This window comes from Betta splendens, chromosome 7, assembly GCF_900634795.4.
Source record: "Betta splendens chromosome 7, fBetSpl5.4, whole genome shotgun sequence".
NCBI classification, from domain to species: Eukaryota; Metazoa; Chordata; class Actinopteri; order Anabantiformes; family Osphronemidae; genus Betta; species Betta splendens.
In genome coordinates this window covers 13485445-13512065 of record NC_040887.2, presented here as the reverse complement: position 1 = coordinate 13512065, position 26621 = coordinate 13485445, and the positions used below count along the sequence as shown (strand labels likewise).

At 46.5% G+C, this 26621-nt stretch overlaps 1 protein-coding gene across 3 annotated transcripts; it reads left to right on the top strand.

The window, feature by feature from the left end:
• The first annotated feature begins 537 nt into the window (after positions 1–537).
• On the top strand, positions 538–25975 carry lamb2l (laminin, beta 2-like). Of its 3 annotated transcripts, none has more exons than XM_029156366.3 (35): positions 538–745; positions 7290–7368; positions 10461–10630; positions 12904–13039; positions 13215–13288; positions 13477–13665; positions 13869–13932; positions 14016–14218; positions 14299–14419; positions 14504–14692; positions 14811–14990; positions 15070–15182; positions 15266–15345; positions 15451–15607; positions 16669–16806; positions 17188–17349; positions 17420–17541; positions 19569–19689; positions 19782–19974; positions 20061–20204; positions 20287–20518; positions 20600–20763; positions 20876–21100; positions 21182–21396; positions 21471–21567; positions 21675–22044; positions 22123–22307; positions 22531–22778; positions 23441–23656; positions 23734–23878; positions 23975–24182; positions 24525–24666; positions 24780–24956; positions 25030–25195; positions 25299–25975. In XM_029156366.3, exons 2-35 carry the CDS (start codon positions 7338–7340, stop codon positions 25433–25435), a joined length of 5514 nt encoding a protein of 1837 aa, XP_029012199.1. In that variant the 5' UTR covers positions 538–745; positions 7290–7337; the 3' UTR covers positions 25436–25975. The 3 variants fall into 3 exon arrangements, with proteins under 3 accessions (XP_029012199.1, XP_029012198.1, XP_029012197.1); XM_029156365.3 differs by lacking the exon at positions 538–745 and adding an exon at positions 5613–5823; XM_029156364.3 differs by lacking the exon at positions 538–745 and adding an exon at positions 5664–5843.
• Positions 25976–26621: the final 646 nt, after the last annotated feature.

Below are 26621 nucleotides of genomic sequence, written 5' to 3'. Positions count from 1 at the left end.
GATTACTGAAAATTGCACAGAGCCACAGAAAAGTATCAGAAAGACAACAACATGGAGACCAATTTGAGCCATGAGCTAGAGTGAATATGAATTCAAATCACAGCTACAGGCTTTGAGTGAAGCTCTATTGGAGCTTGAGCTGACGGTAAATCCTTTTAAATATCCATTCCACTTTAGAATGAAAATATAAATGAACGTTCAAAAACAAATTAAAATTGATCATTTAAAAAAATACTGAGCTTTTCTTTTGCTTGTGTTTATATTTATGTGCTGTTAGCTGTTATTGGTCTCTCACCTTGAAGCGCTGTCAATAAAAGAAAAACACTCATTCCTGAAGGAAATGGAACATTTTCAGCTGGAGCTGTCTGTTTGAAATAGTTGTCATGCTCTAAACCTCTCAGTTCAAATCGCTGCGACAGAACTACAAGGCCACAGCTCTCACCTACTGAGTAACCGAGCCTGGTGGGCGTGGCCTCACCGGGAGCTGGGTGGGGTCCCGCACCTTAAATGGGGCCGTCTACCTGCGCTCGTGCGCACACGACAGCTGGCCGTTAACGTGTCGCGAACGTGACACCTCTTACATTCAGGAGGCGCGGGAAAAGGAGAGAGGGAGTGTGCGTGCGCGTGTGTGTGGAAGAGAGCGCGCACGCGGGAGAGAGAAAGAGAGAGAGAGAGGTGGAAGCGGAACGGAGAAAGTTTGTGCGGGCGCGAGGAAGAGCGGAGCCCCACAAACCCACGTAAGCAGGTGAGCGCACCATCTTATTTAACACTAATAATGCAAAACCACCATCGGACACTCGCACTGTGTGGATTTAATAGTTAGTGCGGAAGGACACCGAGTCCCTGCGGCTGTCTGTGACGTAGAACCGCAGTTGTTCTGGTTAGTGGCGTTGGCTCAGCTTGGCGAGTAAACGTAAGATGCTTCATATCCACAAGCTAATGCCTTTTTCATCATGTGGACGTGTTTGGCAGCAGCAGATTCACCTAATGTAAAGATATGAACTTCTAAAACTTTCAGAATATTTGTAGCTTTAGGAACTCATGTTTATTTTTTTATTGTGTTTTTTTTCTGCTCATTGTTTGTCTTTACTTCAAGCCGTTTATCAAGTCAAGTTTAAGATAAGTTCCACGTGCAATTTTCTCTGTGGCTTTAATTCAATGAAACATTTAAAGACACCATATTTTTGGTTGACTTAGTTAAGAACTAAACGAGGCCGTTAGAGGGCTGAGGTGAGGTGAGTACCACCACCGAGCCTCATGTCCTCACAACCTGCTCTCCAGCCACAGCGGCAGGTCACTGGCTGGAGGCAGGATTCTGACACGGTCGCACACATTCCTCCCTGATTAACTGGCAGCGTGTAACAGGCCCGGCTTCAGTTCCCCTACCGAAGTGGGAGATATTCAGATTTTAGCTGTAGGTGAACACATGAGGTGGTGTAGTGTTACTGCGCCATTCAGTATCTCACTGTAACCTGAAAATCATGTTCATCCCCTGTAGGTCAGTGCTTATTAAGAGGTGAAAGGTTTGTTATTACCTCTCAGCAAAGCATTCTTTCCCATCTTTTAAATAAAACAATGTCAGTTTGCTTTTATTTAACTTCATCATTCCTGTGTGTTTAGGTTTGGTGGTGCAGATTCCCATGACTCTCAGTCTAGCTTTAATCAGCTCAGGGACCTGGCCCCGCTGAGATTAACACTAATTTGAAGGGTTAAGAGGATCCACGAGTTGTTCAGAGCCCCACTGGTCAGACGCTGGTTGGTGGCGGCTCTGTCAGTTTCGAGAGGACGTGCTGACGTATGCTGCGGGTCCATTTTCTAAAATATGAGGTGTGGGTGCCAGGGAGTTGATATGACGGCGGCTCATTTGTGGCACGTGGTCTGTGCATCTCCGCGTTGGATCAGGAAGCGTCTTGCTGCCATCAGCCACCGTGTGCTCTGCCTTTGTGTCTTTGATACCTGAGCCTCTGTCTGGGCCTCCGCTGGCTCAGATGCTGACTTCATGTCCCCTGATATAAATCAGCCCCTTGTTCACAGCACCCTGACGAGAGACACTGATTCTGGCCCCTCTGCTCCTCTCGTCATCTCGTCAAGTGTTGTGTCTCTGAGGAACAGTCAGGCTGCTATCTTTGTTTGTAATTTATTGCCCAAAATAATGTTTTCATTAATCATTCTGTTATCTTTTCTGAAAAATCAACCATAAGATATTTTGTAGTTTTATTTTACTTTTATTTTCCGGCTCTGATGTGCTGGATGTCAGCCTGTGGAACAAAGCTTGGTCGATGCTGCTCCATTTCATGCAGTGTGATATAGTTCCATCCATTCTGAGGAGCAGCAATCAGCGCCACTCGATAACAGGAAACGCAATTTCCTCATTGAAAATGAGCCAAACGCGCTGCTTATCTCTCACATACTGTAGGAAGGAAACTCATCCAGTCACTGATCAGGACGTCGGCGCTAAGAGCTGTTGTAGTGTCTGCACGCGCAGCAGCTGTGAAGTAAAGTGCATGTAATGATGTGCCTGAAGAATGGATGCAGCAGGGTTTTTGAGTGCAATGCATGAATAACAAAACAGCTTTGTTTGAGAGAAAATGCAGTTATAGCTTTAAGGCAGCACATCTTTCATATTGAAGCAGATGCATTTCGATATATGATTTGATTCGATACAAGGTCATGTAAGGGCCACTCCGACCTTTGCTGACCCTCTCCGGAGGACTTGATGCTTGGGTTAAACTCCCGCTGGCCCTGTTCACCTCTACCCCCCAACTACAGATTCTCTGGATTAGTCCGTACATGAATGAGAATGACTCTGTGCGCCTGCCCTGAGTATAATCACCTTAAAGGCTGCTCGCTGGCTACTGTCTGGTCATGCCCTCGCAGAAGCTGGTTATCGGTCTTGGGTGTGTCCCTCTCAGTTTAGTTAAAGATTAATTTCTGTGATACTCGACTTAAGGCTCTAAAGGTCATAGCTGATTTCACAGTAGATCCACAATGGAGTCTTGTTTTGGTTAAATATGAGCAGGAAGGCACGTAAAAGGCTCTCTGTTGCACTTGTTCCTGCATGTTCGTATGGTGGTGATGAAAACAGGCGCGATGCGCATGGCGGCGAGCCCGACTAGACGTAGTCTGGGTCAGTCGTAGTCTCTGCAGTCATTCTCTGCCATCCTGAAATAGAAAATGATCCTTAATGATAATCTGTCTTCGCCTCTGAGATGTCAGCTTCAACAAGGCAAATATCCAGAGAGCATTACAGGATTTCCTTGGCTCCACAGGCAGTGATCTGATGTTGTATAGTTTGGATTAGGACGTGGTTTCCTTTTTTTCCGACTCTATGGTTAAGTTGAATCCCTTTAGTTGAAGATGTTGCATTTGGGTGGTCTGTTTTTATCAAATCATGCAAATGTTTGAATGGTTTCCTGGAGGAAATTTAAGGCTTTAATTGGGGCTTTTATGATATTATGCTGGATAAATGTTTATTCTGGTTGTTCTGCACTGAAGATCACTGCTTCTTGGAGGATGAAGCATGTTTATATATGGGTACTTATAGCCTGAGGGCTGCTTTCATTTACTGTAGGGTCTTTTCGCACCTGAAACCAGTTCTTTGATCTGCTCAGACTTGATATTACCATAAAAACCTTTCCATGATTTCCATGACTGCCTGCACGCTAGTACAACTTCAGAAGTCCAAATATTCTAAATACCTATTTGCACCTTTGATTAGACCAAATTGTGATTAGGGTTGTCATCACACCTGCCACAAACTTGAAGAACATAATCAGTGAAATAGGCTTGGTGTGAAAACACTAAGATAAATTACCAGAAATAATTTTTTGTGGGGGAGGTTCACAAAGTTCACATATTCTTTTTCATTTTTGAAACATTAGAAGAAAAGACACTTTGCGCAATTTCATCCAAGTCATTTTGTGACACTGGCAATGTTTAACTCATTTTATTCTGTAGAAGTCATGTCTGGCTGTTTGGAAAAAATAAATGTGTTGGATGAACCTTTTTACCGTAATTACTCATTCCACCTACACCTGAATGCAACAAGCCTTCATTCTGTCAGTTGATGGTATTTTTCAATAAAGCAAATCATTAACTGTATTAGAGCAAAAAATTCACGTAAAAACTAAAGTCACTTTACATCTTTACCTCTATGAGACACATTGCTGAAAGACTTTCTGCATTCTGGCTGGCATATTTTTCATTTTTCCTCCTTTTTTTGTGGCCTCTAATCAGCGGCACATTTGCCCCAGACGGTACGCTCCCTGCTGCCCGCGGCTCTGAGGATGATAACAGGGCAGCTCTGCTGGTGCAACACAGCGGCTCAGCCTTCAGACAGAGCGGAGGCCGATCAGAGGGCTGCGCCGCCTCTAGGTACTGAGTCACCTGGCTGCGAAAAGGAACGCAAACTTCCCACATGAGCTCATCTAGCTGATATGATCCTATTTGCAGCCCGGCTTTTGTGGGTTTGGCTTTGCCATCGTGTATTAGCAGCGTGTTCATTTATTCTGTCTCCTCGCTGGATGTGTACACAAGCTCACCCACCGTGGGTGTTGTACTGAAGGATGTGGGGATTGTTTGGACTAGCGCCTTGCGATATTCTAGCTTTGTCTGACCTCTGAGCGGGTGTTATAGCGGTGCCATTGAACTTTCTGCACGCTTCCTCTTATCTTGGTGTAGCGGCTGCGTGTCTTTACTTAAGGTCTGGGCCTCCCACCCAACCCCCCCCAGTGGAACTTCGACTGGTTGCCTCAGACCTATTGTATAATTTGATAATTGCAGCATTGAGCCATGTAGCCTATAACTCTTCTATTATAGCAGTGTGAACCACAGGCAGACCCTCCGTCGCCCTCTTTAGCAGAGGTCAAAGGTCACATCACCAGCGCGCCGTTAAAGTGAGCACGGCTTTGTTCGCTCCTGTGTGTGTGCGATGCCTGAATTACACACATGCATGCACACGAGCCACACGTGCAGCTTTCCAACACGCGGGGACATGTACATGCAACTTTCCACTCCTCTCCCCTTCTCTAATCTAAAAAGGAAAGTTTGACTTGCCTCAGCCTTTGTATAGACTTTGTGAAGCCCCAGCCAGAAATGCAGAGGTCTAAATCAGTGGGTTCAAGTCACATCCCACTGAATATAAGCAGGGTGTGGGTCTTCCCCATTCTCTTTGCTCGTATCTGCTGGCGTTGCTTGTCTATCTTCACCAGAAAGCAAATTAGTGCTTTTCCCAAAACGCTGAGCTAAGCGTTCATCCGTGTGTCGGCTCCTCCTGCTACAGTAAGTTCCATGGAAGCGGTGTAATGAGGCGGAATGGGCAGCGATGCCGCTGCCAAACCAAAGGCGAACCTCGTTCCCCACCATCCGTTCTCCCTCTGCCTCTCTCGCCCTTCACTCTCCCTCAGTGTCCAGAAGAAAGGGGTGGCGAATTCCGAAAGCCTGGAGACCGTTCAGCCTCTTTCAGCCAGTGGCCCACAGAGTGACAGAAGAATTAGAATAAGAATAGCTGTCCATTCACCCCCAGTGACGAGCCGGAGGGAGCGAGGGAGGGCGAAGCAGAGGGCCACGGGTTGGGGAGGAATGAGGGGGGGGGTCCTGCATTGATTCTGGATTCCCATTGGCTGCCGCGTTCCCTCTGTTTTCCCATCGCTGCCATCAGATGCGTTTTCAAGTTTGCCGTGCTCCACACATGTGCGTGCACGCGTAACTATACCCACCGGAGTCCAGGCCAGCGCATGTTGGCTGGAATACGAGAACCTCGGCGCGTACGCACTGTCAGACGGAGCCGGAGCCAGCGGCCGCGGCCACGCAGTGCAGAGGAAGGTGAGGCCGTCTGAGGCCGTGTGAGTACGACACGAATCGCTCATAAGGCAGTGCTTGATGTATTTGTACATCAGCTGACTGGCGGTCTGTGATCCTGTGTTTTCGGTGGATTAGGCTTGTAGTGAGGATTAAAACGTGACCTTCTGCTGTCACCACCTCTGTACTGTAGGTCTGCACAGGCAGCGTCTAGTCTAATACAACTGTGGCTGGATTTTCAGTACCTTATTAATTGGACGAGGGGAACAGTCTTGTAATGCACCACTAGTTTCATATCTCACATTCAGTGGTGGTTCAGAGTAGGAGTGGAGTCTCTCCACATGCAGCGAGGGCCACAGCTGGAATAGAAAATACAATTTGACTGTTTGACTGTTTGACTACTACTCAGATCTCTCATCCAAGCTCAAACATTATATACAATTTTTCTTAGGATCAAGGGATTTAAATAACATAACACACTGGTTTACTCTAGTTCTTCCATCCCGGGAAGCTTCTGACTCAGTTTTGGACTCGTTTTTTTTGACACACATCTATATCTCCGTGTTCTCCGGTACCACCTTTGCATCAGATTTTTCCCGTGTTTGATATCTTCCTCTGCTTCTCCCTCTAGAAATATAAAACAGTCTCTGGGGCTAATGAGACTTTTTCTAGTATAATTAATTCTAGTATTCTAGTATAATACAGTATCAGTCGGAAAGATCAGGTTTTATAGCTCGTCAGATGTTTGGGCAAACGCTGTGCAAATTGATCCAATATATTATTATTAGTATTTCCATTTAATGCCAAGGAAACAGGCAGCGCTTTGTTATGAACGCAGTCACCATCTTAATACATGTGTAAACCTATTGAACTGAGTGCTGAGCTCCCTCCTTTGTGTTTCTCCCAGTAAGAGTGTGAGTGTGGGGCCATGTGGACCTGAGAGCTAAGCTGAGTGTGAACAAAGCTTCCAACAGAGGCCCGTTCAGATCACAAACCTGGATTAGGGAGTTATTTCTTTCTATTTTAACATAATTATAGAAAAGTTTGTGCGTCGGATTTATGGTTTATTTTGACTGCAAACTTAGTTGTGGCTTCTACAACAAGCCAGTTTCTACATGTACATTTAGCCTTGCTGTTTGAAGGTCGTATAAACAAGCCTTGTTATTAATACGCACTACAAAGGTATGCACAGTGAGGTTCACGGCTGATGAGACTTTACACTTATAGGAAGGCAAAAGAGAATGTTTTCACTATTCAACTGACAGAATGCACATTAACTCCTGGACATGTTTCATACCTTATCAGGATTCCTCCAAATATATTATATTTGGTGTAAAATATATCCAAATATATTTTACACCAAATTATTTTACACCAAATACATTTTGCACTACATCTGACAATGGTCGATTGAAACCATAGTGGTGTTTCACTCAAGCAACTTTTTGTAGATCTTTTATTCATCTATTTGTCACATTTGTCTGTTGCAGCCTGGGAGACTGCTGGTGCCCACGTGCCCCGGCATCCTCACGTTCATCATGGCTCTGGTCCTGAGCCTCCTCATGCTGGGTGAGTAAATGTAAAAAAGCCAATAAATCCATGGGAATAGCCACAAAAAATGTCTGATTACACAATCTATGAATCAGGAAGTGGATCTGACACCCTGGTAATGTGAGCCTTAAACCCTTCTACTGTACGTGTGTGTTGTTATTTTAGCCATAACAGATTCAAATCCCTAGAGAGTCCCCACTGATTAATGGTCTCTGTACATTAAACATAATCCATGTTTGTTGTATGAACACTAATCACAGGATTGAGCTGCAGCCACAGATGTTTGTACAGGATCATGCTGATATCAAGAAACATTTCTGGAGAGATCTGTAGTTTAGTTGTTATACTAAGAAGCAAAACGTTTTTACATTTATGTGAAATCTTGCTTAATATTTTAGTTTGCTGTTCTTCTCCTCCTGATGCTACACCTCAATCATAAGTGCTGGACAACAAACTTAAAATCCTCGGCTGTCCGGCCCGCATGCAATTAGTGAGCGTGTATGCAACAAGACAACATGTGTTTGACACACAAACACCTGGAGTGTTTTCTCTAATAAATACTATCTTTCCCTCTGACCACACATTCCTGCCATAGTTATACATACAGGAGACACTTGGAGGCTCCAGGGTGTGTTTACCTGCGACTCTCCCCCTCTGTGCGCGCATTCACATGCACGTAGGACGTTTCACCGCCACGTGCTGCCGTAATCACACACTGGCAAACGAGCTGGTGTCAAAGAAACACCTGTGCTGGCTTTCCTTGTGCATAATACGCGGCATGAACCGATTTCACACGAGCCTGTGACGCGGGCGCACGCTCTGGTGTTCATTCACGCTAGTCGAGGCAAGTGAAAAACTCATTTGCTGGAGGATATGTTTACCGCAGCCCACACAGAGGGCGCTGAGAACCGATGCCGTGTCAGATGTCAGAGGCATCTTTTGCAAAACGAGCCTCTTTTTCTCTCGAGCCCGAGCCTACGCCATGGCTTCGCCCGGCAACTGTTTCAGGGCAGGGATTGGGAGAATGTCGTGGCACTGCTCCATGCGCGTGCGGTTTATTTCAAAACGTAATCTCAGCCGATAATTAAAGCTGAGGTCAGCTTTTGACTGAAGGGTATGCGTCTGGGGAGACTGTGTGGGGAGAGGATGTCACAAGCTGTAGCTGGAGGTTCCTCCTCTCACTGTCTCTCCAGCAGCTGGAAACATATAACTTCAGGGCAAGAGTGAAGAACTGTGACGATCCAGAGAAGTTCAAAAGAAGCTCAAGTAAACGTGGTAAACAACAGAAGGTTTGGAAAATCCAATTCTAATGAATCCATTCAAGTAATCTTTACTATCTCTCATCGCAGTGATTCATGCTCTGGCAGTTTCTTGGCCCTAAACGTGCAGCGCGGTCTAAGAATAAAGTCAGACACCATTAGAATAATGACAGCAGGTCTGTAGCAAGACGATGTGAATAGAAGCTGTTTCTAAGCCCTGATTAGTGTCTTGATGTAGTTGGTCAGTGTTTTACAACCCAGAGGCAACAACAGGATGATCCATGTGTGAGGCATCTAATCTTACTGTAAGTAATGCTCATCTTTAATAAATGCACTTCTCTTATTTACTATTGAGCGCGCAGGCCGCAGCTTGTTGTGCATCTGTACATTACAGCTGAGCTTTCGCGTTGCCTCCACGGGTGTGTTTGATCTTTATCAGCGGTCCAAAGGTTGCTCCCGTACCTATGTGTGAGCCATTTTACTGTCTTCCCTCCTCACATTTCTGCTGTGCAGTATGTTGAGGCAGTGGGGTAATGTTTAAGGCAGGTTTCCCAATCAACCAGGCGAACAGGAATTCAGAAAATCTGTCCCGGTTTAATCTTTGACTTGAACCGCAGCCAGGATATTTGCACACGCTGCTTATGTGTGTGCTTTTCATATAAGCAGAGTTTTACTATTATTTAACAACTGTGTAGTTGCGTATACCGTATGTCCCCCTTATGTTTATTATTGAGGTCATGAACTTCATATATCACATTTAGACTGTGGGTCTCATAGGAAGTCATTCGTGGAATCTTCCATTTTCCACTTTACAGTTTAATGCTAATCATTCCCCTTATAACCAAAGGTCACAACAGGCCCGGCCTTATTTGAGTTACTTGATCCAGTTTTAATGAGCTTCTTCACTAGCCACTGCATCAGCAGCGCTGTGCTGTAGGTTTCTCTGTCGCAGCTCTCGACTGCCTCTCAGACCTTCGCGTCGTCGTGTCTCAACATGTCGCCTCTCTGTTTTTATTGTCCATAGATCAGCTGCATGAAAGGCCCTCAGATACTCCTTTCAACGTCTGCCATCTCATATCAGCCTTGAAAGATGGAGTCTCATTTATTTTCCGATGACAGCCTTTGATTTCACTGCTAATATTTTCTGCTCCCTCTATTATGTTGGTATTAAACATTTAGGTATGTCTCCGTTTGACCAGGTTTTATCTTCTCTGTGCCCGTTACCCCTCACTCTTGTAGTCTCTCTCCCATGTTTCCATAACGCGTGCTGTTATTCAGAGTCAGCGATGCAGAAAGACTGTTTACACGGCTCAGAAAGACTGTTTAAAGGAACATGACTGGAAAATGTATAGTTAACACTTTTATTTGCACATATTTGCGCGTTGTCCTCTGACCCTTTTATGTTCTTATAGTAGAAAGCATGAAAGTAAAGTTTGCTTAGCTGACATGACAAGAGAGGCTTTGTAGGATGAGAACTAGTTCTTACAAATCCAACAATAGTGGACTGAATATTCTACATTAGTACATAGGTCTGGCAGCATTCAAACACCAAGCTGAGGTAATGGCAGTTGTGAATGGCATTAATGTTGAATAAAGGGCCTAGACCTGGAGTGAAGCCTCAGCTGGACATGAGGAAAGGTGTTGATTAACACGCTGTTCTTCATCTCCTACTTATTTTAAACACAGTGTTGCTCTTACAGCTGCCGCTGCAGTGTGCATGAAGCGCAGCCGTCACAGAAAGCGATGATTAGAAAATCACTGAGCAGCAGCCAGCTTCGGTGCATAGTTAATCGGAAGGAACTGAACGCAGGTATAAATCATTAACAGCCATCCTTCTCTCCCTCCCTCCAGGCCTGTGTGCCCTCGGACAGGAGCAGCCGTCGGGCCCTCACGGCTGCACGGAGGGAAGCTGCTACCCCGCCACCGGGAACCTTCTGATCGGACGGGCCGGCAACCTGTCTGCCAGCTCCACGTGTGGCCTGCACGGGCCGGAGAACTACTGCATCGTGAGCCATCTGCAGGTCAGCACACAAGCAGGGATGGATAAGCTTCCTGCAGGCCTGTGTGTCGCGTGATGTTTGTAGCCGCCCCTCAGCCCCCACGTCCATCTTCAGCCGCTCATTTGTCTGTTTGTTTGTAGCAATGTTTCTATGAGCGAGGGGCCAGGTGTAGATGTACAAGGCCACACCTTTGTCACACACACACACACACACACACACACACACACACACACACACACACACACACACACACACACACACACACACACACACACACACACACACACACACACACACACACACTCCTATCACTCTCGGTTCACCTCCTTTTATCACTGTGTCCTGTTTTTGTCTCGCATTTCTCCCGTCGAGTCTGTGTTTTCTCTCGTTCATGTTTAGCCCCCTCACATGTCTGTAGCACTTTTTAAATGCGTAGATACACAGGTAGCAGGTTTATGTTACAGCCCTCACCTCCATGAAATGCTTTGACAGCCGTTCCTTCAGCCCTACACTGTGCGCCTCTTGTTTTTCTGTCAGCATCACACCGGCATTCACCACATACGCGACGTGCGTTCTCCTGCTCGTACGAGTACCTGCTTGCACTTCCATTGCCTCAGGGCAGGAATATTTACCGGCGTCACCTTCCAGGTGAACGTGATTGACACCGTCTGAACCGGCAAGAGGCTCCCTGCCACAGTAAGGTGTAGGGAGTGCGCTAAAAGCTGTCATAGGTTGGCGAGGTTGGGCCATTGGTAATCTGTCATTTCCTTTAGAGGCCCACTCCAAAGATCTGTCTCTCAGCTTTTTACTGATTTTTTAGACTCTAAAATCAGTTCAAGGACTACAAAATATATAACTCAGGAAAACATGCAAAAAGGGAAAATGAAGCAAAATGAATAGAACATTACAAAATAAAAGAGAAAGTGAAGAAAGAGATGTTAAGAGGAAATGTTTCATTTTGGCACCAGAGTGATTTTGTCTGTAAAGCCTCCGTCGGAGTCTGACAAAGAAGTGTTTCCAAATTAGTGTCAGACTTACATCAGCGTATTGTTGGAGCAGAAAGCCTGGAAGTTGAGCTGACCAGCCTTGACTAATGGGAGATAAATAAGAGCTGAAAGGAGGGAGGGAGGTTCTGAAGAAGGTCAGCACCCAAAGCAATAAGAAGTGTTTTTTATAGAGCAGATGAATAAGACAGCATACCTACATAAACTACTGGTTCACCTTTTGGAAAATAGGGCACCTGCTTTGAGCCTTTATTGATGTGAATGTTAAAAAAGAAAGACAGATGGCAATAAGGTGCAGGTTTGTGTGTGTGTGTGTGTGTGTGTGTGTGTGTGTGTGTGTGTGTGTGTGTGTGTGTGTGTGTGTGTGTGTGTGTGTGTACGCTCACACACACCATTCCATTTCTCTCCAGTTTTCGGCAGAGTCTCCTGATAACAGCCACGTTGTTAGCGGCTTAATCACCCCTGACAACAACCTAATTAAGAAACGCTGCCCTGGAATCTGCTGCTGCTCTGTGCCAGCTCTCCTTCATGCCCCTGTTAGGACCCCCTCCTCGGCTCCCCTCATGCACCCGCTTACACCCTGCATGCTTCCCCCCATCGCCTACCCACGTCGTAGCTCTGGTGATGATACCCACAGTCTTGTCTTTCCCATGCTCTTAGTGGATTGATTGGTAACTGTGGGGGGTCTCGTTGCCATGGTAACATTTATGTTAGTTGCCCCATCGCTTTGCTGGATGATAAATTGCTGCAGTGTACCATGCAATGTATAGCTTTGACATCTGGTTCTGATTCTGTCTTTCTAAAGCTTTAACGCTAACGACATTGACTCTCACTTAGCTGCTAAATGTTAGCGGTTTTACATGCCGAACATCAGCTAGTTGTGTACATTGAAGCTGTTAGCAATTAATCTGCAGCAACACCGTCACCTGCCTCAGATTAGAGATGCTGGAGTGGCTTCAGACTAGTGACCACAACTATTCCAATTTTGACTGTACTGTAATTCCGAGCATTTCACATAATCACTGTTCATACAAGGTTCAAATTTGTCTCCCTGAACCAGTCAGTTAAGAAGGAAATTATGAAAGGTCCCTGGTGAGAACAATCCTGTGGTGTACTGATCTTTTTGTGCCTTTTATAGTTGCCTGCATGCTCTGTGGTATAAATTATACCATAGCCTCTTCCTTCATTAACACCAAACGGGTTTTGAATTGTTCCCACCGAGGGCAGCAGGTATTTTCAGCCACTCTTTCAGTGTCCTTTGTAAAGTAGCCGTCATTTTCTATTCAACAGGAGTCTGACAAGTGCTTTGAGTGCAACTCCCGCCACCCCTACGACGCGGCTCGCCACAGGAACAGCCACCGCATAGAGAACGTGATCTACCTCATGGACAGCTACGGCTTCAACACGTGGTGGCAGTCTGTCAATGGTGTGTGTGCATGGGTTTGTTCCTTTACAATATATAACAGTATCATGAAGCTGTTCAATGTGCGTCAGGTCTGTAATTATAGATGTGAGGTCTCCTACAGTCACTCAGTCAAGCGAGCGACATCTTCAGGAGTTTTCCTTTGCTTTTTTACGACATGAAGCTATTCTTTCCACAGGACATGAGAACGTCAGCATCCGACTGGACCTGGAGGCAGAATTCCACTTCACGCATCTCATCATGAAATTCAAGGTGCAGCCTCTTTTTTTTATTAGACTACGCTCTTATGTGTGTTTGTGGTTAGATGTGATATCTGCATTCCATCAAGCATGACTCCACTACCATAATGTTATAAATACAAACATGAGACACACTGACGTCTAGCGTATAACAATGATAATAATCCAAACTTTAAATTCTTTCTGCCCTCACTTCATCAGACTTTCCGACCTGCGGCCATGATCATCGAGCGCTCTGCAGATTTCGGCCGCACGTGGCGCCCCTACCGCTACTTTGCTTCCAACTGCACCAAGACCTTTCCCCGCATCCCCGCCAACGGCCTTCACAACATCAACGACATCATCTGTGAGGAGCGCTACTCTGACATCGAGCCGTCCACAAACGGAGAGGTGAGACGCCTTGCACTCAACGATGCACATGGATGCTTGATTGAAAATTCCCACGTTTTTCACAGTACAGTAAGTAGTGAGTGATGTGTTAATTCCTTTATCGCCTGAAGCTTGAACTATTTGATCTTGTAGGAGTGCCTAGATTTGTCTGCTTCCTCGTTCTTTTATTGACTCTAGCTGAACATTTCTACTGTGTCTTCAAGGTGATTTATAAAGTTTTGGATCCCGCTATTCCTGTGAAAGACCCCTACAGCTTAGACGTTCAAGGTCAGCGAAGACAATCCATGGAAGAAAAACAACAGCAGCAGCAGAGCGTTAGTTCACCTTCATATAAAATTCTTTTATTATAGAACTTCTGCGCATCACCAACCTGCGCATAAACTTCACTAAGCTGAACACTCTGGGTGACGACCTGCTGGACCGACGCTCTGACGTCCTGCAGAAGTATTACTACGCCATCTACGAGCTGGTGGTCAGAGGGAGCTGCTTCTGCTACGGACACGCCTCAGAGTGTTCCCCGGTCCCGGGGGTGAGAACCCAAGAGAGCAGCATGGTGAGAGTTTGAACAATCGCCTCCGAATCTGGCCAAGGATGAGATGTGTTCAGTCCACATTTACATTTGTGACTGGGCAGATCCACGGACGCTGCGTGTGCAAACATAACACAGAGGGCCTGAACTGTGAACGCTGCCGAGACTTCCACCACGACCTGCCTTGGCGGCCGGCGGAGGTCGAGAACCCTCACACCTGCAGAGGTGGGAAGCAGACGCACACACATCCTGACACATGCAGTAGATCAGCATCCTCCTAAGAAGCTGCTGTTGTTCTCCTTCCTGCAGTGTGTAACTGTAACGACCACTCCAAGCGGTGCCACTTCGACATGGCCGTGTATTTGGCCACAGGCAACGTCAGTGGAGGAGTGTGTGACAACTGTCAGCACAACACAATGGGACGCAACTGTGAAATGTGTAAACCTTTCTACTACCAGGACCCCAACAGGGGCATCCGGGACCCGGGGGCCTGCATTGGTGGGTTTCCATTAATGGCTTTGGTGCTGGTGCCTACTGCATATACTGTATATAATGTTTAATTTGACTGCAAAATGCGGTAAATTGGACACATGAAGATTTCCTTTGTCCCCTTTAGCCTGTGACTGTGACCCGGTGGGATCTCTGGAGGGGGGCGTGTGTGACAGTCACACTGACTTAGACATGGGGATGATTGCTGGGCAGTGTCGCTGCAAAGCCAACGTCCGAGGGATGCGCTGCGATGACTGCAAGCAGGGTTACTACGGCCTGAGCCAAAACGACCCGCTGGGCTGCCAGCGTATGTATGCGCGTGTTTATGAAATGTGTCCGAGTCTTAATGTGGGATCATTAACAGCAGCAGTGTGTTTCCTCTCCAGCTTGCAACTGCGACCCCCGTGGCATCATTCAAATGGCGGCTCCCTGTGACCAGATCAGCGGCGACTGCTCCTGCAAAAGATACGTGACGGGTCGCTACTGCAACCAATGTCTGGTTAGTTACCAGCCTTATAAAATCTGCTGCTCATGTGCGTCACTGCATCCTGCTTTGAGGTTTAAAGGTTTCTGTCCCTGTAGCCAGAATACTGGGGCCTCAGTAACGACCTGGCTGGCTGCAGACCCTGTGACTGTGACTTTGGTGGAGCCTTTAACAGCAGGTTCAGTTTTTTGTACTTAATAAATGCCTTAAAAAAAGAGATTTATTCAGACGTTCCTGAATAAATCCTGTTACATTTAAGCTTTACCGCCTCCTTTTCCACTAGGTGCATGATGGAAAACGGCCAGTGTGACTGCAGGAGGCATCTAATTGGTCGACAGTGTTCAGAGGTGCAACCTGGGTACTTCTGTGCTCCGCTGGACTACTACAAGTACGAGGCTGAAAATGCCAGCGGACGCCCCCCCACTGACCCCAACCTGCCGGTGAGCACAGCACCAGAATCTAGAACAAAGCAAACTTTTTGAAAGCTACAAACAACTAAAACAAAACCTTATGTATGATTTGGAAAATCTGTGCATGCTTCTACTTCATCCAGGGTATGATCTAAACTTCTATATTCAGTATTTAGCGCATAGGGTCAAAGATCACAATGCTCCTTAAAAGCATCTCTATGACAACTCCACTCTCAATCTCATACAGAGACTCCAGATCCAGATCCAAATCAGGCTTGAAGCATGTTATGACTATAACGAACTGCTCTTTCATATTGTTCTGATTCCATCAGAATTGTGTCTTTTTGTTTTGTTTGCTGTATCGTAGACATGCATCTTTATCATATACATTATTGTAACTATAGAACAAATAATGCTATTGCTTCTGGTGGAGAAAAATGATACAGGATAAAAATGTCATTTCATTGTCATTTATTAAATCATATCACACCACTTTTAATAGCTTTTCAGATAAATGAATTGTCTCGCATAGGGACTCACATATCTTTGAATCTATATCTATGAACAGGCTCCGGCCTGTTAACGTGAAGGGCGTCAGGTTGACAGGTCTGTTCCTGCTGTCAGTGGATGATCACCTCCCTCCTTTGCCATCTTTGTCTGGCGCTTCCTCGCATTCCTCTGCTCACTTCACCTCCATCCTCACCGCTCTTAAGAGACCCCCTCCACGTCTCCCATTGAGCCCACTCTGCAAGCTCAGACAGTCCATACCTATAACATCCCCACAGAAGGAATGTGGAAGGAAGAGGCACATATTGTCTTCAGAATGTTATGAGAGGAAACGCAACCGTGCATCGCACTAGTTGCTGTGTTTTTTCTCAACACATGCAACAGATTATGGACACGATACAGTCGTGTCTGCACAGAATTGAGGTGAAGTGACCCATAAACCCAGACAGTGGCACAGACACCGGCCCGTCACAGCTGTGGAGCAACACACGCGTTAACATAAACACACAGCTGGTTGGTTAGTCTCATTAGCACTAATAGGATGAGCTGCAAGTGTAAGTGAACTCTCTCCTGTTTTCTCTCAGGGAAAAGTTCGACCAAACGCAGACACCGAGTGCGTTCAGCACCTCAGCAACCAGCTGAGGAGAAACCGGCGTCACCGTCAGGCCAACTCCCAGCAGCTCCACGCTGCACTGACACGCATCCGCCAGCTTCGGCAGACCGTACGTTTTTAACCTCCTATCCTTCATTTACTGTAAACCTATTTACTGTAGACAGACTTCCTAAACTACAGCTACTGTAACTGCTGATCACATGACGTTTAACCATAATGATATCCTCCCTGTTTACATGTACAGTGTAATGTGTTAGGGTCACGTGCACCACTTGGCAAATTGAGCGTTCCTAGTCCAATTAAAAAACAGGCTGTCGGGTAAAATTAAGTCACTTTAAGCAAGTCATACTGAAAAAAGAGCAGCGAATTTGCAGCTGGGAGGGAGCAGGAGAGGCAAATAGTCACGCAATGAGATAAAGCATAGGTATAACAGGACACAAAAAAACAGTTCAATCAAACTGGGTTTAATTAACATCTTTGCTCCTGTCAGCCGGATGTGAGCATTGTTCACAGAGAGCACGCTCTCAGCCACATGGTCACGTGGACGGGACCCGGCTTCGCCCGTGTCAAAGATGGAGCCGGCCTGGTGTTCACTGTCGACAGCATCCCCTACGCCATGGACTATGACATCATGATCCGCTATGAGCCGGAGGTTTGTGCACTCACCCATTGATGACAGATGTAGAGGTCTGTTTATAAGTAAAGTGTGTGTGCGTGTGTAGTCTACAGAGGACTGGGAGGCCGTAGTGAGCATTACCTCCGTGAACCTGCCCTCCAGCCTCCGGTGTGGAAACCTCCTGCCGACTGAACAGCTGTACACTGTCACCCTGCCGCACCACAACAGGTACACAAATCCGTTTGCATGTGAGCGTGTTTACTGTATTCAAGGTCAGATTTGTTTCTGCACGCCTCAATCGCTCAGGTTTATGTTTCATAGCCCAGGGAGGATTTCGTCATTGCATTGTTGTCGCTGCAGCCTGCCCTGACTTGTGTTAGTGAGGTGTGTACTTGTGTTCCTGGTCCACTGCACCCTGTAGTATTTTCACTATACATTCAGAGATAAAACAGCAAACATGCCAGAAATTCAGTGTAATCCTTCAGTGACATGACTGCAGCAGCTCTGATTAACACAGAAGAATCCACGTCTGTGCTGGAGATGAGCAGAGAACGGTCCAGTCCTGCAGTGCTATTGTTCACCCACCTCATGCCCCTAGATCTGGTCCACTGAGTTTGTTCTGAGCTGTTCAGCCTTTGTACGCAGCAGCTGATAGAGAGTACATTTGGAGTAGAAAGCTGATGATGCAGTTACCACACAAAGGTGGAAGTGAAAGAACATTAGGTGGAGAAAAGATCAACTGAAAGAAGAGATGAAAAGAAGAAAAAAAAAATTTATTTTCATTGGTTGTCTCTAATTTACTTTAAAGGTGATTGACTGATTTAATAGCGGCATGATATCAACCTGAAGCCAATCTTTTACTACATAAACCTTTCATCATTGTTCCTAAATCCACAAATTAGACGGATTACTGCTAATCAGAAGGGATTAAATATTATTTCCTCTGTGAAGAAATCAAGGCAGCAAAATAGGCTATAAAATAGGACTAAAACTGTTTGGTTTCAACTCACTGAAAAGCTTTTCAGAGTCTGAACTTAACTGGAACTAAGAAGTAAGACCCAGATGTGTCAGTGGACTGTGACTTGGTTTCTGCTCTCCCCTGTTGTTGGTCCTTCAGCCAAATCCATTTAACAAAGTGGATCAAAAGTATCAAGAAGTGCCCTGCTAGCTCAGTAGGTAGAACAACCCTAACCCTGCTTGTGGCACCAGGTCTGTCATTGAGCAAGGCACTTTACACTGGCTCCCCTGGCACTGAGCTGTGGTTGCCCACCTCTACCCTCAGGGATGGGTGAAAATCTAGAGATTAAGTTCTCAACTGTGGGATCAATAAAATTCAATTTTTAAGAAAAAAACAGATTAACCAAGATGAAAAATGCCAAGTACAGTATATACAGTAAAGTAACTAAATAAAGCATGTAAAAATGCACAGTGAATGCTGAATGTATTGTTGAAGAATTGCTGAAAGCATTTAAAACATTGAAAACAGCTAAAGGTAATTGACACCTTTCAAGTTTAGCTGAATGTACGTATGTGTGTAAGAAGGTGGAAGACTTGTTTATTGAACAGAGCTGCATTTTTTCAGAAACCAAAGCTAGCTGATGAATTGAATGTACAGTATAGCTGATTGGATCCGCAGAGCAATAGGTGCAGAGCTGAATGTTAAACATATAACTTAAGTTTTTGAAAGAAATTCATCTATTGATAATAAGAGCTGAATACAGAAACATGACTCAGACGTAAATTTAACCCAAGGTCCCCATTTTAGAGTCAAGGATTTATACCACTGAGCCACAGGATATTAGAACTGAGAGAGGGTGGAGAAATCTTGTTCTGACCAACAAATATGTATAACATATTTAGAAAGCGTTAATTAAATAAAAAGCTGAAAGCAGTTTAAAAGGTGCACACATAAGACATGCACTTTAAGTTTGCATATGTTGCTGAATGCGGTAATGTTGAATTTAATTTAATGCAGAAAAATTAGGTGGTTTAAAAACAGCTGAACATTAAACCTTCTCTGCTCGGGAATCAAACCTGGGTCTCGCACACAATGCCCCATTCATTTCATTCATGGGGACTTACAGTCGCTTAAGGTTAATAATAATTTAAAAACTCAAAAAGAAAAGTAAACTATAAAGATTTGAGTGCTGTGCAGCATTCACTGTATTCACTGTGATTAAACACAATCAACAACGCTCAATGAGGCTTTGACTTGTGCAGAATGAGAAAAGAAATGTGGGCCTTTTATTTTTCAGATACGTCCAGATGCCAAGGCCGTTCTGTTTCGAGCCCAGTAACCGTTACGTGGTTGCCATCAGGTTCCAGCGCCATGGGGTCTCACATCGACACCTCACTGCCTTCATTCTAATCGACTCGGTGAGAGTATCAGCTCATCAGCCTCAAAAAAGCAATAAGAGAAAGCATTGATCCATTAAACAATATTTTATTACCATTTTTTACACAAACAGCTGGTTCTCATCCCCAAATACACCGAGCTTCCAGGTTTCCAAGGCAATGAGCCGGAGGCAGAGCACCGACGGGAGGAGATGAATCATTACATGTGTCTAGATTCCTTTATGATCACGCCGACGCCGGCCCTGGCTGAGATGTGCTCCAAACTCATCTGCAGCATTTCATCCATAATTCATGATGGCGCTCTGGGTGAGTGGAGGAGCACGCAGCGAGCAAGTGCACAGGATGCGGGTTCGAATCCGTCAAACGAACCAGCTCTCGCTCCTGTGTTTCAGCCTGTCAGTGTGACCCTCAGGGTTCGCTCAGTGGCGAGTGTGATAAAGTTGGAGGTCAGTGTCGGTGCAAAACAAACGTGATGGGCCGACGCTGTGACCAGTGCGCACCAGGGACCTACGGCTTTGGCGGGACTGGCTGTACTGGTGAGTTTTGATGGATCTTATTAGATTGTAATATTCAGCGTCATTTGTGAACAAAAACCCTTAAACGCCTTCTGCCATCCAGCCTGCGACTGCCACCCGGAGGGCTCCTTTAGCCACGAGTGCGACCCAGTTACAGGCCAGTGCCACTGCAGGCAAGGAGCCAGTGGGCGTCAGTGCTCCGACTGCCAACCGGGGCAGTGGGGATTCCCCAGCTGCAGCCCCTGTCAGTGCAACGGCCACGCGGACGTCTGCGACCCCCGCACGGGGGAGTGTAGAGACTGCAGGGACTTCACGACAGGACACCTCTGTGAACGGTAACTGTTGCTAAACATCAGGCATGACCTGTCCCGAACTGGGTTTTTCCCACTGTTCATGAATGTCCGGATTTCGCCCAGTTGTGCGGACGGGTTCTTCGGAAACCCAGTGCTTGGCTCCGGGGAGCACTGCCGGCCCTGCCCCTGCCCAGGCAACCCGGGCTCCGGTCATTTTAACGGCCACTCATGCCACGCAGACCACACCTCCAACCAGATCATCTGCAACTGCAAACAGGGCTACGCCGGTGAGCTCCGCCTCTCGGATCTGCCCATGAGCTTCTACTCTCTCATGCTAAGTTGTTCATTACTAACAGCTAGGACACTAAGGGACTCTGTGTTATCTCTTTTCTCTCCAAGGATCTCGCTGTGACTTGTGTGCACCTGGTTACTATGGTAACCCAGGCCAAGCAGGTGGACAGTGTCTGCCTTGCGAGTGCAACGGCAACATCGACACCCAGGACCCGGAGTCGTGTGACCCCAGGACCGGGCAGTGCCTCAAGTGCCTGTACCACACCCACGGCCCGTCCTGCGCCCAGTGTGAACTTGGCTACTTTGGCGACGCCATGGCTCATGACTGCAGGCGTGAGTGCTGACGGCAGACGGGGCCAGTGCTGCGGAACTCGAAGCGCAGGATGTGACCGACTGACCCGTTTCTGTTCTCAGGCTGTACCTGCGTAACCGCCGGCACCGCGCCGTCATCCTGCAGCGACGGACAGTGTCACTGTGACCAGCAGACCGGGGCCTGCCCCTGCAGGGAGAACATCATCGGCCACAACTGTGACCAGTGCGCTCCCAACCACTGGAACTACGGCCAGGACCGAGGCTGTGAGCCCTGCAGCTGCCACCCACAGCACGCCCTGGCGTCTCACTGCAACATGGTGAAGAAGCAACTTAAAAAGACAATAAATGTGAACATGGACAAAAAAGATGACCTGTATCCGTCTGTCTTCAGTTCACAGGCCAGTGCCACTGTCAGCCAGGCTTTGGAGGCAAACAGTGCACTGAGTGTGAGCAGCTCCACTGGGGAGACCCACGAGTGCAGTGTCAAGGTAACAATAAGATCATCTGACCAATGTATGTTGAATAACATATATATCAGAAACTGGTACTATATCTGTTACATCCTATCTCCCACCTCTTCCATCCATGCGTTCAGAGTGTAACTGTCACCCGCTGGGCTCAGAAATGGCCCAGTGCGACAGAGTCACGGGGGCGTGCGAGTGCCGGGAGGGAGCCACGGGCACGCGCTGCGATGAATGCGCGCGCGGCTTCACCGGCGTCTTCCCCGCGTGCGTCCAGTGCCACCCGTGCTTCCAGCTGTGGGACGACGTGGTGTGCCAGATAAAAAGGGACCTGGACCACATCCACAACGTCGTGGAGGAGATCCTGGCGAGTGGCCTCAGCGGCGTGGAGGAAACGCGGATCAAGGAGCTGGAGAGGAAGCTGAAGCAGGTGCAGGGTCTGCTCAGCACGGACGACAGCGACAGGATCCACCAGCTGATCGGACAGAGCATGGACGACCTGAGGTGAGGCCTGGCACTGCGTTTGCAAGCTCATCCTACATGTGTATTTTCCCTCGCCACCAACCGCCGCATGCATTTTAGGGCTGAGATTGCCCTGACCGATGGGCGACTGATGGGCATCGGCCAGGAGCTGAACACAACAGCAGATGAAGACGAGGAGCTGGCAGACACGTTGTATGACCTGGAGAGGGAGCTGAGGGACATTAACTCCACTGTGGCTCAGAAATATCATCTGCTGGATGATTACCTTACCTCTGGTTTTTCAGGTAGCACACTTGAGTTAGCTAAAAAATATCACAATACCACCACAGGGTAGGCGGAAATCATGAAAATGTGTCATCTTGGTTAAGGTAAGGTGTGGAGCTGCTCTAATAAAAGGGGGTTTCTAAAAACTTTAGGAGTTATTCAGTCAGCCACAGTTTTTAAATCTCAAATCAAAAAAACAAAAAAGGGGTAAAAAAACCCTCCTCCTGTTCCTGATCTTCACAGACCAATTTGAGAAAGTGAAGAAGTACTATCAGGAGTCAACGGAGGCTGAGGAGAAATGCAACACCACGGTTTCAGGTCCTCTCAGCCCAGTGGGGCAATCACAGGAAACCCGCAACCTCACGGAGACCCTGCTGGACGCAAGTAAAGACAACCTGACTCGTACGCTGACTGCTCAGAACAAGTCCTTGGAAGAGCTGCAGCAGAAGGCGCATGAATTGGACAAGAAGGTCCATCACATCAGTCATAAGGTAGGTGGAGATGGAGTCTAACAGTGGCCTCTAGTGGCCACAAGTTGTAAACTCAGCTTCATAGGTCAATAAAGGAAAACTTCATCAATTTTCAATGAGGGTTGACCAAAACAATGTCGGGTAGTATTTGAGAATGAAGGGACTCTCTGATTCCTCCATATAGAATCATACAAGTAACACTGAATATCAGACTGTATAGAACTTGCTGTCTTCTTAATAATCCAGCGCAGGACGTCCGGCCATTGAATATTAGTGCTGTAGGTGTATGCATGAAAAACAATAGCGGACTGAACAGTTTTGCTCCAGCAGGCTGGCTCCGCCCCCTCTCAGTCTGACCATTGCTGGGGCAGGTACATAAAAAACCAGGAAGCATTAATTGTAGTTTTTGAGCCCACAGCAAACCATCTGCTGAGGCGTCTTGTTGAAGAAATTCATGATTTCTGATTTCTCTGCTTAGAAATTATGGAGTGTCTCTTCATTCTTAAATATTACCCAATGTCGTTTTGATAAACTTATTTAAAGTTTTCCATTTAAGCTGGCACAATCTTAAGATGAGAAAGTTATTGACAATATGGAACATATTTCTAAAAAGATGCTTGATTATTTATTTACATATTCATTGTCCCTTGATTGATGTGAGCGATGATGCGTTGGACCCTCAGGTATGCGGTGGTCATGGCAATGCCTCTGCTAATGGCACTTGTCCAGACAGTCAATGTGGTGGTGCAGGTTGCCGTGACGATCAGGGTAATCACGTGTGCGGAGGCAAAGGATGCAACGGGACGCTGAGCACGTCTGCGGCCGCGCTGCGTCACGCCAGAAACGTCAGTGACATCCTGAACGCCACCACCGAGGAAATACAGAACGTCGCAAAACAGGTGCTGATGGTTTTACAGTGTAGACTTGTTCTGATGATGTTTTCTGTGATCAGATGATGATTATTTCCTGAATTCAGCTTCTGGATATAGCTGCTCTGACAAACAATGTGAAGAACCAGGCGATGAACACACTGAAAAAAGCCCAGGAGAAGAAGGATGACTTTGAAAAAAACAACAAGGAGCTCAAAGACTTCATCAAGAAGATCAGAGACTTCCTCACTGGTATGGTGACGTTCTAAGACATCCTCTTTGTCCTTAATGATGTAAACCCTTGAATTAGACATCACATGTTGCCTCTCTTTCGTCCTCACTGTCCAGAGGAGGGCGGAGATCCAGAGAGCATAGAGAAGGTGGCGCAGCAGGTCTTGGCCATCAGCCTGCCTGTGAACAGGACCACGTTGGATCAGATGATAGCGCAGATAAAGGACAGCCTCACCAACCTCACAGAGGTGGAGGGAATCGTCAACCAAACCTCGCAGTATATTGCCAAAGCCAAGGAGCTGCTCAACGATGCTAAGGATGCCAAGTAAGTACTGTCACTACACACTAGACACGCACACTACAACAGCAGCTCTGTAGCTCATAAATGAACATGTTACTTTTCATTTATTATTGCAGAGCGTAAGGCCATTTTACAGGAAATAGAGGCTATTATATCAAATTACTTAATAGGACACAGTACCTTTCTGTTTTTTCGTCCAAAGTAAAAAATATGATAGAATCACAATGTTCATTTCCAGTTATCCACTAAAAAGCAGAGCAAAAGGGATAAAGTCATAAAAATCATTCCTGATTATATTACTGAGTACTCATTGTGCAGCAGTACAGTTAAAAATATTTCCTTTCTGTCCAACTGTGCCTTGTGAAGGAGTCGAGCCGAGGAGGTGAAGAATACGGCCAATGACACCAACCACGCACTGGATTTGTCTAAAGAGGCCATAGACAAAGCAAGAACAGCCCTCAACGAGGCGCGCAGCAACCTGAACAGCACGCAGAATGCCACTGCTGAGGTAGAGCTTGAAAACTGGGCCCACAGTGGAGCCTCCTTCTTTCCCAGCAATAAAATACTTCCACATCTCCATTCCCATCCTCAATTCTTCACTTTAATGTCGCTCCGGTCTAGGTGGACGGCAGGCTGACACAGCTGGAGAGCAAGCAGATGGATGCCATGATGCGTTTGGGGAACCTCCACAAGGAGGTGGAAGCTCTGAGGAACAAGACGGATCAGAACAGACAGATGGCGCAGGAGGCCAAAGCGCAGGCCGACAACGCCACTCAGCTTGCGTCCTCGCTGGAGCAGGTCAGTTGTAGTCTGGTCTGTAGTTTGCTCCAGGATATATATTTGTTTTACTTTTAAGAATATTGTTTTGCAGAGCTTTAACGACACGGAGGAACTATTTCGGGAGCTGCAGATGAAGGTGGAATCTCTTGGTGGAGAAGCTGGAGATCTGAACACCATCAACCAGAAGGCCAAGGAGATCCAGATGGAGGCGGAATACCTCCTGGAGAAAGTGAAGAACGGGACAGAGGAACTTCAGAGTGAGTCCACAAAGATGCACTCAGTGATGAGAATCACCACAGCCAGCAGGATGTGGCAGTATCTGATGCCTGTTTTGAACTCTGTGCCGCTTTGTGCTTTCAGTGCTGGAGGAAAAGTTCAAGAATAACGAGAAGCGGATGCAGGAGCAGCGTCTGGAGCTGGATGGGCTGAGGGAAAACGCCACATTGGTGCAGAAAGAGATAAGGGATCAGGTGCAAAAGTACAGCAATTGTCTCTGAAGAGGTCACCAGAGCGCTGCTGGCTGTGAGACGACCGATGCTGTGACTAGAACTGAAAACCACATCACCTATGGATTAAGACTGCCTGCATGACTTTCTGTATACAGAAACACCTCCTCTGTTCGTGGACTGCAGGATATTTTCTATTTTGAATATCAAACCATGTGGTGTCTTTAAGCTATTACAAGTGGATGTATGTGGAGTCTATTTTTTTTAATTGTGTAGGCTTCAATAAATAATGTCTGTAATATAAATAAGAAGTACACAAGAATATGTTATGAGACCTTTGTTACTTTTACCAAAAGTGTATTAGGGGTTTTATGTTTGTGCTGTAATTTTTACTCTGTTAGTATCTGGCATTTACAACATGTCACATTCATATTTGCAAAAGGTAGATTTTTTTTTAATTAACCTTATTTAAAAAGAAATTCTCAATTAAGTCTTCAGAATTAGGGCAAACACATGAATTATAACAGCAAAATTGATTCCTGAGGTGTAAATATGGAAAAAAATAAATTGGATGCATTTTTTCTAAACTCACTGACTGGACTGTGTCCCCAAATTTATGATCGCAAAAAGTTATTTTAGTTCATGGTCACAAGGGGGCGCCTCGGTTATTCACCACCCACAGTTAGTCGGTCAGTTAGTGTTAGTGTAGTTATTCACCAAAAACAAGGATTTACGGCTTCCAGTGAAAACGTGATGCATTCAGAAGCTACGGAGCCACGTGCTTCCCTCAGAAATAAGACTGTTTACTGTTCGCAGCCACCTGTTGTATGAAGCTGAAGTTCTGAGCGTAGGCAGTGAGACAGCGCTGTGATCCGTGCGCGTGCTCGCGACGCGCCGACCAGGGCTGCAATCAAAGGGAATCTAATCCATTCAAACGGGGAGCGCGCATTCCTGCTCCGTTTCAGACCTGCACGGTGTTCAGCGCGGCCAGGGGCTCGTCGGAAAACGTGCAGTGGGTTTTAGAGAGGAAAATGAAGATACGGTTCCATTACCGCAGCCGGTTTAATAAAACGTTTAAACTGTTTAAACTGTTACTGACAGTCCACGTGGAGATAAATGAACCAGCCAGGTTTGTCTGAGCCACATACTGTAGAGGTGATGGAGGTAATTCCCATCATCCTTTGGGCGGCACCACCTGCCTCCACGCGCAGCCGTCGCCCTCCCGCCTCCTCCGAGT